Source organism: Rissa tridactyla, chromosome 16 (assembly GCF_028500815.1).
Source record: "Rissa tridactyla isolate bRisTri1 chromosome 16, bRisTri1.patW.cur.20221130, whole genome shotgun sequence".
In the NCBI taxonomy this organism is placed as follows: Eukaryota; Metazoa; Chordata; class Aves; order Charadriiformes; family Laridae; genus Rissa; species Rissa tridactyla.
Genome location: NC_071481.1, coordinates 4,380,826 through 4,394,628, shown reverse-complemented (window position 1 = coordinate 4,394,628; position 13,803 = coordinate 4,380,826). Strand labels below are relative to the sequence as shown.

The following is a 13,803-nucleotide window of genomic DNA, read 5'->3' as shown; positions in this document are numbered from 1 at the left end:
GCATGGTGCTGGCAAACACCATGCAGAGAGGTGGAGCTGCTTTAATGAGAAGATGCTTCTATGACTCAGGCCTCAAAGGGATTGGGACTTTATTATTTTATTTTTCCATAATAAATTATGCCCTAGGATGCCAGGTCCCGCCGGGTTTTTCTGGAAATACCAGACAAAAGCTGGTGTTGCTACCTGGCTTTTGACAGTTTCCCATGTATGGAAGCTAAAAGTTCCGGGTTCTTCCTCTGCTCTGCCCTGGCCCAGCCAGTCTCAGGAGCGGGGCTGACACCGTGGCACCACTACAACAGAAAAGCCCAGCTGGAGCTCTGCACCTCCCTGCCCCGGTCCCGGAGACCTCCCCCTTGCAGGTCCATGACAGCCCACCCCATACCCATGGGTGCTCGCAGCCCTGCAGCTGCCAGGGTGCCGAGGGCGTCCCGGGTCCAGCCGGCGCTGGAGTTCCCGGGAAGGGGGATCAGGCTCAGCTCTCCCACACCCCAGCCACCACACCCCGGCTGGAGGGAGGAGCGTTCCTGCCCGACCCCCGCACCCATCCATGGACAGCAGCCAGGCCTCATTCACTTATCTCCATCACTGAAGCACCCAGCCCTGGCTCTGGGCTGCACAGGGGAGTATGATTATGCCCACTTTATAGATTAGGAGTTATTCATCCCACACCAAATCCTCAAATCTGCCATGTCTCACAGACCTGTTCTGGTGTTCTCTTTGTTAGATTTAGGCTGAACTTGGCCCTAGTTCAGCTCAGAAACTTGCGTTACAAAAATCCCCTGTACAACTGCCTGCCTGTGGTTGTGGACTGAGCCTGCCGCCGAGGCCATCGTTCCTCCCGGCAGCAGGAACGGTGGGGGATACACCACAGCAGCGGTGGGAGCACAGGGACACCTAACACACAGGGCACAGACCATACCGATCTTCTCTCGCTGCTGAGAAAGATCCAGCCATTGCCAGGACGACGCAAGCGCATGGAACCAGAGTGCAGAGGAAGGCGATGTCTTGAGAGAGCAACTCAGAGAACACGAAGTTCAGCACAACACTGAGATAGGGCACGTGAGTGTCCGGGAGCGTGGAGGTGGGCGAGTGTCTGGGGCAGATGTGCATGTGCAGGACAGGGTGACGGGGACGTAGGTGTTGGGTGTGGGGAACACCTCCAGAAATGCTCCAGCGGAGCTTGGTGTTTTTACTGATTTCACAAGAGGCTCTGCTAAAATGTCACCTCTCCAAAGCAAAACATGTGCACGTAGGTGAATCATCATTTCACACCCCAAAACCAGGAATGGGAGGCAAAATCCTCTAGTGAGGCACCAAATCCTCAGGGGATTGCCAGAAAGTGCACCCAGTGACTTTAGTCTTCCCATCCTGTTTCCTTGTATCTCCTTCTCTCCACCCCTTGCTCTCTCTTGCCAACCTACACGGGTTGTTCAGCTTTTATTCTGAGCATGAAACTGCCTTAGGACTGGAAGCTTTAAGCAGTTTCCCAGCCTCCAGAAATTTTCTGGTTGTGTTTCTCCATGGCAGAACAAACAATTGCTTCGGTACCTGGCCACCACACCTAACTCCCAAACGCATCGAGAACACAGAATTCTTTGGGAAATTTAAACAAGAACATATTTTACATGACTGAAGTGCATGGTTTTGGTTCACTGTAACTATTTGTTCTTGAAAAGGCTTGATAAACTGTTTCATTTTCTGGAATTACCACATGAAGAAAGACAGGAAGTCTCTTGAGAAAGAGGGGAGAAGGCTGGTGCCAGGTTAATGCACTGGGAAGAGAAGTAAACATCTGGACTCAGCCACTGGCAGCCCTATGGATGGGCAAAGAGGGGGTCTCCAGTTTGGGGGAGGGAAAAGCATCACCACCCCTCTCCAAAACACACTCTGCTTCCCAGACAAGGGCTGTGCTTCTGTGGAATGGCAGCCCGGCGATCGGTGTTACTGTCTGCCTAACCAGCAAGCTCCTGCCAGGAACCCACCAGCAAAAGCTGCCCAAAAGAGAGGGGGAAGCCCCAGGGTCCGGACCCCAGCCACTGGCCCTGCTCTGCATCCCATCTGCCAGTCCAAAGTCGCTCCCCATCTGGAGCAGCTCTGGGTAGCCCCTTCGGTACTCACTTGTGGCCCGAGTCTGGGCTTTGCCCATCCAGGGACTGTTCTGTCACCCTGACCCTGTCCCACGGCGCACCCCCTCTACATCCTCAGCCAGGCTGTAGTCACCCGGGGAAGCTCCCCAGCCCTGGCCGGCGTTTCAGCCCATAAGATCACTGGTCAAGCAGGAATACGGATTAGGAGCTAGCAAGTTTTCCTTTTGCTACTGATGTCTGCCTCCATCTCCCCTGCGAGCCCTGGGAGAGGAAACAGGGAGCAACAAGGTCCTGGTCCAAGGGGCTCTCAATCCTCAAAATGGATTTTACCTGTCTCTGAAAGCTGCCTCCATCTCTCACCCCCATTGCTTTCTCCCTAGGGAAATCAGTCTAAAAGGGGCTAATGGAACAATGTCCCTCTCTCTCCCCCCTCTCATTTTCTCTTTTTTTTTTTTATTAGCATTTGTGGAATTTATTCCCAAACTCTCCTAATCTTTCGTACACAACCATTTGATTTGCATAACCCAGCCCCCTCTCATAAAAACTGGCTGCTAGTTTAATTAAAAAATGTAAATTTGCTGTCATCTCGGGGCCTGGTGAATTAGGACGACATCGGCATTTTTTATTGCTGAAGACGTCCAAATTGATCCAGTCCGCATTGAACCGGAGGGGAGGAGACGGTGCCGCGTGGGACTTTTGGCTGTAGGTTCTGCCCCTCCCCTGCTTCCAGCCAAGCCTCCTCTGCCCCCTCTTTGCTTTGCAAAGTGCAGCCGAGGACGAGGACGTTGGTTCTCCCAAACCCCAGCTGGATCGGCCAGCGTGGCCTCTGCGATGTCAGCACTTCTGGGAGCTGAGCCCTGGGTGGCACCTGAGCTCTCCAAAGCCTGGGAACGACCGCGGCTTCAAACCCTGGGAGGGAGGGAAGGAGCCCAGGCGAGGTGGGAGATGCAGCACAGGCAATGGTTGTCTTCACCTCCCACGGGACTTTTCATTACTTTCCAGATACTTTCAACCAACTTTTCAGAGGGAAACCGAAATTGTAGGCTACACAGCAGCCCAGGGGTATGATTTGATGTCAGAGGGAGAGTCAAAGTGGCCACAAAGGCTCTCGCTGTGAGGGCAGCCGAGTGCTCTGGCAGCATGAGAAGTGGGACAGACAAGGCTGCACAAGCAAGAGCCCTGAAATAAATTCCAAGCTCAGATAGTCCTTTCTGATAGCGGCAAGGAAGACTCAGAGTAGAAGCATAAATAGTCCAGGAAAACAGAGAGAAACTGATGACATGGAAGCTACGTATTAAATATTTGCTCCCTTCCAGCTGAGGTATCTGTATCATTCACAGCTGGTTTTAGTGCAGGTTGCCTCTCCCCGTCTCAGACACTGGCTTTCACAGCAGAAGGATGCGCACATTAGTACCTGCACCCATTAGCGGACCCCACTTTGTCGGTAGCAGACCTGGTTAGAAGGAATAGGACCAAGCAGAGAGGGTGCAGGCAGGGAAAGAGAAGTTTATTATCTCAGGGATCAATTTCCTGGTCTTTCTGTGAATTATTGCTCTATAGCGCCAAATGAGTAGAAACACTCCTACGGACTTCAACTGGCTTTGAAGCACCTTTTCAAGTAATAGCTAGGCCCTGCTTAACACCATGATGAGAAGGTTAATCCCTGCCCGGGTAAACCCTTCTCCCACGGAAGAATCTTCACTAGGTAGGCTTAGGCACTTGAATGCCGCGAACCCAACAAGCATCTCATAGGACTACTGGAAAGGGACCTGAACACCCAAACGAACTGCCTGTGAACCTTCTGCAGACCATGAGCTCAGCACAGGAGTGATACCAACCTCAACTGAACCAATGTCTCTCCAAAAATCTGTACTGTCAAAAAAAAAAAAAAAAGAAGAAGAGAGAGAGTTGGCACCAGCCAAGAGAAGGTGTTCCTGTCCACTGGGTGTTTCAAACAACAACAGTGATTTGACAAAACAAAGTCACAAAATGACCCTTTGAGTAGAAAATTAGGTGTTTCTTCACCTGTTTACCATAGGTTTCTTGGTCCCCATTCTGAGATCAGTTCCTGTAATCTCATACCAAGGATAATTAGGCTGGGGAGCAGTTTCCCAAAGGAAGTGACAGGTGCCCAGTCACTCAAGATATTTACAACCAGACTTGCAGAAAGTCACATGTAGGGAACATCTTGCCACGAACCTGGTTGGATGGACTCCATCCATGAATTCTTTCCAGCCTTTAACCACTATGAACACTAGAAGTGGCCCTAGAAGGTCCATGCAAGGACTGACTGAGCTGAGAAAGCCCTCAGCAAGAGCAGACTGTCAGACCCCACATACCGAGTTCCTCTGGGAAAGAAACCCCTCCAGACTTGCCTCTGCCAGCTGGCAGCTCGTGTGAGCAGCCCTCGGGCACTGCCTCCGGGGAGCCGCGGCCTGAGGGCTTGGAGAGAATTCAAGAGGCAGCGACTAAGGGAGATAAGCTGGCCCAAGTAGATAAGGGTTAGAGGTGGTGATTACGGGGCAGGTCTTTGCCCCGAGATCATGACAAGACGGGTTCACCCACACACAGACCATAATGCTGACTTAAACAGATCTCCCAGATCCTCATTTCCATGGCTTACTGCAGCCCGGGTTCCCACACCGGAGCACTGAAACCCAAGCAGTACCTGGGCACAGCGATGGGAAGGCAAAGCGGCCACCACGCTTCCGAGAAGAAGGAGGCTGCCTTTTCGGGGGGAAGGTGTTGGCTTTGAGGTCCCATTTGGGGGAGCGTGGCGGGGTGGGCGGGGCAGGGGCGGGCATGGGGGCCCATTGGCCAGCGGGCTGGGCTCCAGCCAGCAGGGGGCGCTGTGTCCCCGGGCAGGGGCACCGCCCCACCAGCCCCGGGGCCAAGCCTGGCCAGGAACACCGGGGAGCTGCCTGCTGATCCCATCTCTGCACTGCCGCAGCTCCTGGAGATGGAGATCAGGGGTAAATCACTGTTTATTACTCTTTAAAGCATTTGCCCTCCTGCAGTTTCACCACATCCTTAACTCCTGGGCTGCCCACGCAGCCTCCCAGCTCCTTGATCTAGAAGGGAGGCAGCCACACGCCCACGGCTGGACCCGACCAGCGCCGGTGCGTCGGGCTCGCGGGTGGAAGCAGCTCCCGAGCTGCTCGGTTCCTGATATCAATGATAGAAATAAATAAATAAATGAAATAAACGACAGCAAAATTATCCTCTCAAATCAAAATATCAGAGTACATAGTTCAGGCCCAGTCAATCATCAACCAGTTTATTACCATCTTATTCCTTATTAAAAAAAACAACACACACGCATGTACACATACGCTCCGGCAGTAATTACCTGGACCGTGGCGGATCGCCAGCGCAGGCCTGTTTAGCCCATCGCTGCCATTTAGTTTTTAAATGGGAGAGAATGGCTTACACCATTTTGGAGGAGCAGGTATGGTTGTGTTACCAGGTACCAGGCCAAAGTGGTGGGACCAGGTCTCAAAGAAGGAGGTAACGTGGCCCAAGGGATTCCTACCAAACTCCAAATTTGCCCACTTTGTGAAATCTAAACGGACCCTGTCCCAGACTGGCCGAGGGCTGGAAAACCCACCAGCACACTGAGCCCCTGAGACGCCCGCTGCATTCACACCCCAGCCCGATAGAGCCCTGGCCCCACCACACCCAGCAGAGCCCACCACCAGGCCAGACCCTGCTCCCCATCCCAATACCTGATCAAAAACCAGTGGACACGCCACAAAAAGCTACGACCAAAACCACACCCAGCCCCAATACTGGGGCCTGTAATCTAAAACCAAAACATTGCCCCAGTCTGGCCACCGTTCCTCCTCCCTGCGAGATGTGAAGGGGTGGGGGAGGTCTCATACACCTCACATGGAAGGACAAAAACAAACCCATCCCAGATATACCCAGGTTGGAAAAAAAAAAAATACTCATTAAATGTAATAAGCAGCCTCTTCATCTGACACTGCCTTGTCCCAAATAAATTAAATTCCTTTTCATTTAGACAGCACGGGAACCTGACAAGCAACCTTTACCAACGAGACGCCAGAGCTCAGAAGGGGAAAGAAATGAAAGAGAAAACAACCCACACAACTTACAACAAATATAAACGCAGAATCATTTCAAAACCCCCATAAACTTCCCCTCCGCATCCTCTCCCGGCCAGCCCGCGCCTCGCCCCGCCGCCCGCCCGCCGCCCCGGCGCGGCCCGTCGCGCTGCCGGGAAGGACCCGGCGGAGCGGAGCCCCCGGCTCACCTCGCCGCCCGCCTCCGCGGGGCCGGGGGGAGCGGGGCCGGAGCGGCGGCAGGAGAGGAAGCCAACTTCCGTAAAACAAGTGAAAGAAAAGTGAAAGAGGCTGCGGAGCCCCCGGCAGCACCTGGTGCCGCCCCCGCGCCCGGCCCGGCCGCCCCGTGCGCCCGCCCCGCACCCGCGCACCCGCCTCGGCGCCGGGAAAAGTTTCGGAGGCGGCGGCGGCCCCCGGCAACCGGGTCGCGGGGAAACTGCCCCGCAGCGCCCGGCCCCGCGGGCGGCGGAGGGGACGAGAGGCGCGGCGGGGCGGCCGGGGCAGGGAGCGCTCCGCACCGGGGGCACCGGCAGACGCACCGAGCGGGGGCTCCGCCGAGCGGCAGTGGGGGGCTGGGGGCAGGAAAAGGACAATTGTGCTGTACTTACCATAGTCGGAGAGACGAAAGCCGAATTCACTTAAATAATCAACTTTCATAATACTTAATTAATACCTAATTGCAGCTGATTGCTCCCGAATAACAAGTTGTTTAAAGCACTGATGTCATTGCCGTGCCGGTCCTCCCCGAGTCACTTTGGCAGCGGGGCCGGGGGCGGGCGCCGGCCGCCGCGGGGGGCGGTGACTGGCAGCCGGCGGACACGCCCCCGCGCCGGGCCCGCCGCCGGGGGCAGGTGCGGGGCCGGGGCCGGACCGAGCTGCGGCGGCGGGGTCACCTCGGGCGGAGGCAGCGCGGGGAAGCCCCGCACCCAGGGCGCGCAGGGCCGCCCGCCGGCAGTGCCTCGCTCCCATCGCCGCCGGCTGCCGCCGCCACCTGCCCCACGGCCGCGGGAGCGGGCGGGCGGCGCTGGCTCCGCCGGCGGGGAGCGCGGGGCCCACGTGTGGCCGCGGGAGCCCCGGGGCGGCCGGGGAAGGAGCCGCCGGCGCGAGGGGCGGGCGGGCGGGCGAGCGGCGCCGGTGCCCCGGGGAGGGGGCTCCAGGACCCGCAGCCCCCGGGCAAGGGGCAGAGTGGGCTGCCCCGAGCACGGCCGTCCCACGCGTGCCCGGGCTCGGCCCCGGCGGTGCGGGGCACGGCACCGGGAAGGGCTGGAGGCCGTGGGGTACCCGTCGCCGGTGGCCGGTGTCACAACCCTGGACGTTAAAGCATCTTGCCCAATGCCCCGCAGGAAACCAGCGCCACTCCGCTGCCGGAGCGCCTGGCCCACAGGAGGGGTGGGTTTTCTTTTGCAGCGAAATTTCCTCATTTTTTGTTGCTTTATTTTTCTAAGTAGCAAAGAATGCGAGGGAGGTTCTAAGAGGCGTGTTGGGTAAACACAGATATAAGCCTCTTTCTTTAAAACAAACGAGCAGATTATTTACCTGATTAAATAGGTATTTTGAGCAGGTTGTAGGCTGTTTTTGTGAACACACCACGTTTCGCTCGGTGGATTTTGGCAGAGCAGGGCTCCTCACCAGGGCTGGGGAGCAGTCCGTGAACTAACCAGCTCTTAAATCCTTTTTATAAGCAGAACTTAATGTACTTTTCAAACGAGGCCGGCATCATTACCCCACTGCATGGATGGGGAAACTGAGGCACTAGCGAGGGAAGTGACTCGCCAAAAGTGGCCGGGCAGGTTAGTCACAGGGCTGGAAGGAGCCCAAGGTCTGTTTGGCTCTGCACATCAGGACACGCTGCACCCGGAGAGTGTCCTGAGCCCAGAAACCCAACTCTGCAACTGCAACTCATCATCTCAGCAAGTGCTGCATTTGCATGTGTACAAACGTAGGGGCAGCGCACCGGGCCAGAGGGCAGGGAGAAGGAAGAGGAGAGGGGGAGTCATCTGTGAAAACCACAAGTATTCTGGCTTCTCCCAGAAAAAAATCTAAACAAAGTCTGGTGAAACGGAGCCACCCAGGGACCCTCCGGGCCAGGAAGCAGGGTAGGGACAGTAGTGTCAGGCAGGAAGCAAGCGTGCCCCGCCTGGGGTGCTGCCAGCCACCTGGCAGCCACAGCCCAGCCAAGCAGGTCCCGAACTGAGCCCCCTGCATGGGGTCCCCTCCCCACCCGGTGTGGGCAAGCTCCTACTTTAAGAGAGATGGGCAAAACATTGCCAGTATCACCCCGAACTCCCCTGCTGGTTTCTAACCATTGCCATTGGCTCCCACCAGCACCGTCACCCGGTGCTGCCTTTAAAATCCTGCCTGTCTGTGTTTCACTCGGCCCCAACACCAGCCCAGCCAACAACACCCACAATCCCCGTCAGAGCCTGCCCTGGCCCTCCCGCCCAAGTGAGACACTACAGCACCTGCCAGGGAATACCCGGCCCCGGGAAGCAACGGACAGGGCCAGAAATGTTTGTGATGGGTCATCTCTGCCTTTGTAATAGCTCAGTTTGGACCTGACGTTTTCTTGCAGGTGTGAGGTTGCTGACGGGTCCCGTAAGTTCACGATACCTCGCGTCACCCACATTTCTCCATTTTCACTTCTCCTATGAACTTAATATTTCAGCAGTAGGAGTTCTGCTCACCACCACTGTTCCCTAGGAGAAAGGCCCCAGCAGCTCCATCCCCAAATCCTTCCGAGGGGGAACATACTACAACATGGATGTGTCACTGCACATATGCAGCCACACAAACCCTCTAAACATACCTGTTCTTCCACATGCACTGAGCTGAGCACGTTCATGCATCAGTATACAAATGTTCCCCACCCCTCCCATCCCAGCACGCACACGCAACATGCATATGCACTCTGACAGAGAAAATGATACTCTGTGCTCCCTCACATTCAAATACACACATCTCCATACACCATGACACACACGAACCCACACACACAACCTAAACACACCCGGAGGATCCCCTCCACAGACTTCCCACTGTCCCTCCCACTCCTCCTTGCATGAACGACTTGCCAAGGTGTTTTTTCAGGTGAAGTCCACGCCCTGCAGCTGACGCAATGGCAAGGCCTGATTTCCTATCTCAGCGATCTCCAGTCACAGGATCAGGTTTTATTTCCCCATCCTCCCTCCTTTGCCTCTTACCCAAGAAAAGTTTGTTCTTTCCTCTCACAGAGGCTGTGGAGCTTTCTGCTCCTTTGGGGACCCCTGTGCCCTCCATTAGGGCAGCATCTCCCCTTCGTCCCCCATCCCTCCAGGGTATGTATTCTCTCCGAGGAAAAGCTGCTTCTGACCCTGCCCTGGCACAAAGCGGCTCCCGGACCTCCTGGTCCTCAGGAGCACTGGAGGGACGGCAGCACCCCTCACCCTGCTCTGAACTGCACCCTCGTGCCATGGCGAGAGCCACCCCGTCCGCTCCAGCCACGGCTGCCCTTTCACGGCAGGTGAAGAGATCTCTCCTTGTCCCTTCCCACCCTCCCAGGGGCGTCGGGAGCTCTCAGTAATTAATGTTTGCCAGGTGCTCAGAGATCCTCAGATGAAAAGTGCAATGGGAGGGGGAAGGATGATTAATTTATTATTATTATTACAGTTTAATGCTTTCCCCGCAGACAGTGTGCCAGGGCTGAGCAGGGGGTGAGTCACGCTGATATGTGGGACGTCCCCCTTTGTGTCTCTCTTCTACCTTTGTTTTTTTATGCTTAGCCCATTTTCTTGGCAGTTTCTCCCTCCTTCACTGGAGCTGACCCCGGGGCCTGGGGCCGTGCTCTGGATTCATGTGGGCTCAGGGCGCTGGCTCCCAGATTGCAGGTTGGAGATCTGGCAGCGCTGTGCTCCTCCTCCTGCTCCTGCTTGGGGAGTCTATTAGGCAAATGCTCTTGCCCTATTTCTGTAATTTTGTTTGATTTCTGTTTCGTCAAGGGAGGCGCCCGGAGGCCTTGGGGCCTGGGCGGCAGGAGCAGACAATCCGTGCTTTCTTTCCCTTTCCTTCTCTTTCGCTCCTTCCTTCTCAATTCAGTTTCAATCACATTATTGGCACATGGCGCCCAGAGAGCATTGCCAAAGCGGCTGTGCCGAGTCTCAGTGTGCTGGGTGGGGCTCTGCTGGGATCGCTCCTGCCATTTACTATTCCTTGGCATTACTCAAAGAGTTCGACACCAGCTCCCCACCATGTGGCTGCTGCTCTTCCAGACGCTCCACAGCTTCCAGCATCTGCTGGAAGCCAAATGCTGCTCATCTCTTGACCACTGCCCAGAGGGAATGACTGTACCAGGAGCGGGCCATGCGGCAGTGAACGTACACTGCGCATCCCTGTGTTCCACAGGGGCACAGAAGACTTAGGGGGAAGGAGTGGCAGGGGTTTGAATGCACTAACAATTAGTTACAATTTACTACAGTGATTAAAAGTGCAGCCTGGGGATTTCAGAGCGAGGAGGCAAGGGGATAGTCCTACCCAGGCACTGCTTCCAACAGGGAAGGTACCTGGCACTCTGCCTGCAAAACCAGCAAATGCCACCTTGAGCCATCCCAGAGCTGCCCCCACGAAGCCCCTGAGCCCCAGCTCGGCACACCGGGCACTGGGATGGCCTCCGGGGGCACCAGGAAACTGCTGCCCAAGGGCAAGTCGCAGGCTGGGCAAGACCCACTCCTGCAGAGCATGGGGCAAACACAAAACAAAGGGGTGATTTCCGTCTAGAGGAGCTGCGAGGCAGCTTGTGTTCCTGCACACACACGCTTGGATGCAAACAAAAACGTGAGGCACACGCCATGTGCACACACACCGTCACTTACGTGTACAAACACGGGAGGTCCTGTGTACGGCTGCTGCAGCACCCTGGCGTGATGCCTGCCTGGGCACCCAGGACAGGGCTGGATTGTCACGGATGTTTTAGCAGAGACCATCCTGCTCTGGACATATATGGAAGGCCTTATGCCATGGAGATGGCAAGCGGCTCTGGGTAGAGAGGAGCTGCTACCCTACTTACTCCCCAGGGTATTGACATTCTCCCCCAGCAACTGTGTCCTGACATGGGCCGGATCACATCAGCAGACAGGGAAAGGCTTTCAACATGCAGCCCAGCAAGTGGCAGAGATGGGACAGGCAGAGACAGGCTGGATTTTACAGGACTCTGACGCTGCAGAGCAGGGATGGTCCCCATAAATTCACTCTGTATTTGACCTGGCTTGGTCAGGAGCGAGAGGCAGAAAGGAGGGAAGGCAGAGGGAGGCTGGCACGTTATCCGCTCTGCTCTACCTGCCCCATCACAGGCAGAGGCTGTGTCAGCCCTGCTTCCACGGGGGGCACACAGAGGTGGGTACAGAGGGATGCTGGGGCTCCCGATGGAGCAGGCGGGACGGACACTCATTCATTAGAAGTGGCAGTGGGGAAGTGAGGGAAGGTGATGGAGGAGGTAAGAAATGGGCAGCAAGAGCAGAGAAAGGAGATCCTGGACTGCATACAGCGGGGACTGACTGCGACCCCTCCTCAGGGACGTGACACCCGCATCCCCACCACAGCAACAGGGAGGGAGGGCAAAGTGTCCCCTTGCACGTCAGACACGGTGACGAGCGCACGGCAGAGATGCCCATGATGCAGCACGCGTGCATCCGCGTGGGCTGGCCCTGCTTGTGCAACGAGGCTGCCTGAGCATCACCGGTGCTGACACAGGGGATATGCGAGCACGCACGCCAGCGACTCCAAGCAAGCCCGGGTACGCGCCGATGCCGCGCGTGCACACGTGCCAGCACAGCACCGGCAGGGACATGTGTGCCCGTGCACGAGGATACGAGTGCAGGGAAGTGGCACATGGACACCACTGTGAAAAGGCAGCACAGACCCCTGAGAAAGCGTGGCCGCGGCCCCTGGGGAGCCCTGGCAGTGGGCCGGAGGGGGTGCGGGGAGCAGCGGCGGGCGGTAAGTGTGAGGCAGACGCAGCGATTGCATTACTGAAGGAGCCCGGGCTGGCAGTGCCGAGCTATCGTCCCTGTAATCCTGTTAGCCAGCAATCTCCATTCCGAAAGAGCTTCATTTCTTTGTGAATATTTGTAAACTAGATATCTAATGGAAAATTATAGGAAAATTATAGTGAAATTCATGACGAAGAAATCCGATTAGCCCTAATTCAATTATGCCATCTTAGCCCACACAGCACATTTCCCATTTTTTTCCCATAAATACCAATGCCAGGGGTCCGGGTAATCAAATAAAATTGAAAATCATCTTCCCATTAAATTCAATTAGCTGCAATTTCTAAAGCCTATCAGAGATTTTAATTACTAAATTATAAAATTCTCCAATGCTAAATTGAAACTAAAAAAATTGCACATCCTTGTATTTCAGAAGAAAAAAACCTAGCAGAAACCTTGAAAAATACCCTTCTCCTCCCATCAGCACCCACGTGAGCATGGGCCTGGGCAGGCTTCACCAGAGAAATGATTGTGGAGGGACATGAACCAGGCCTAGGGAAGAAGGTGGCTGCCTCTGAGGGAAAGAGCTCGGACATGAGCTGAGAGCAAACCCTAAAATCCAGCCCTAATTACAACTCAGTTGGGTTGAAAGAGGGAAGGGGAGAGGCTAGCCATCTCAGCAGCATCTCCGCTCCCTTTTCCCACAGGAGCTCCTCAGTTCTAGCTGGTTCTCTGCACCTCTGCGCTGCTCTGCCAGTGACTAGTGACAAGCCACTGCACTCCCGTAGCCAGCGTTAACAGCCGAGACTCTCTAGGAGTTGAAACGAGTTTTGCCTGCAAATGGGCTCCGTGAGGCAGTCCCTCGAGTCTCTGTGTGCCAAACCCAGGGCAGGAGAGCTGGTGATGCCCAGAGGGAAGCGGGAGGGCAGATGCTAGCTTTGTGCTTCTGATAAAGCTTCTTGAATAATAGCCATGCAAGCCTGGTCCTGACACTGAATTAAGGGAAGCTGGAGCCCTCAGCAAACTGATTTTGCTTGAAGCACTACTTCAGCGAACACGTGGGATGTTCCAGAGGAGGGGGACGTGATCACCCTTCCCTGATAGCACAAGGAACTTTCGGAGTTCACAGAGGCACCAGGCAGGCAAGCCCATCCCTAAACTGTTCTTTATTCAACAACCAAACCAAGCAGGCAAATGGAGAACCAACAAAGCCTGTGCCTACAGATGCTCTTTTCCAGCCCAGCTTCTCCGGGGACCAACATGGCACAGCAACGTGTCGAGGGGCAATTAACTGTGTGAACAAGCAGCGGGAGGGGAAGCGAAGCTCAGCTCTCCAGTTACAATACCTGACCCTCCACGAGGCAGCAAGTGAGGATTTTCCGACACCGCTTTTATGCCAGAGAGCACTTTCGCGTGGTACCCTAAAGGGTTTATTCATGCGCTAACATAAACGAAGCCAGTTTCTAACGCATTTCACAGCTTTAACTAGGTGCTCAGGCTGCCCCGAACCAGGCCGATACTCGGTTTAATTTACTGGGCGCCCGAAAGTTGCCAGCAGGGAGTTGCCGGCAAACAGAACAACAACAAAAAAGTTAATGATCTGGGCTTTTTCTTTAATAAATAGGCAAACTGGCTGAGCCGGATTGTTGGCTGGGATTCGTCTCCCCTTTATCA

At 55.4% G+C, this 13,803-nt stretch overlaps 1 protein-coding gene across 11 annotated transcripts in view; it reads right to left on the bottom strand.

Moving 5' to 3' along the window:
* The window catches only part of CASZ1 (castor zinc finger 1), a 243,292-nt gene that overhangs the window by 89,580 nt on the left and 139,909 nt on the right, over positions 1-13,803 (bottom strand). For 2 of the 11 annotated variants that reach the window (XM_054222312.1, XM_054222323.1), the window contains exon 1: positions 6,778-6,915. The exons of 8 other annotated variants lie outside the window; for them this stretch is intronic. In XM_054222312.1, coding sequence (XP_054078287.1) covers positions 6,778-6,826 — 49 coding nt within the window. In that variant the 5' untranslated portion in view covers positions 6,827-6,915. Of the gene's footprint in view, positions 1-6,777; positions 6,916-13,803 lie in introns of those variants that run through there. One more of the 11 variants, XM_054222321.1, reaches the window with a different exon arrangement.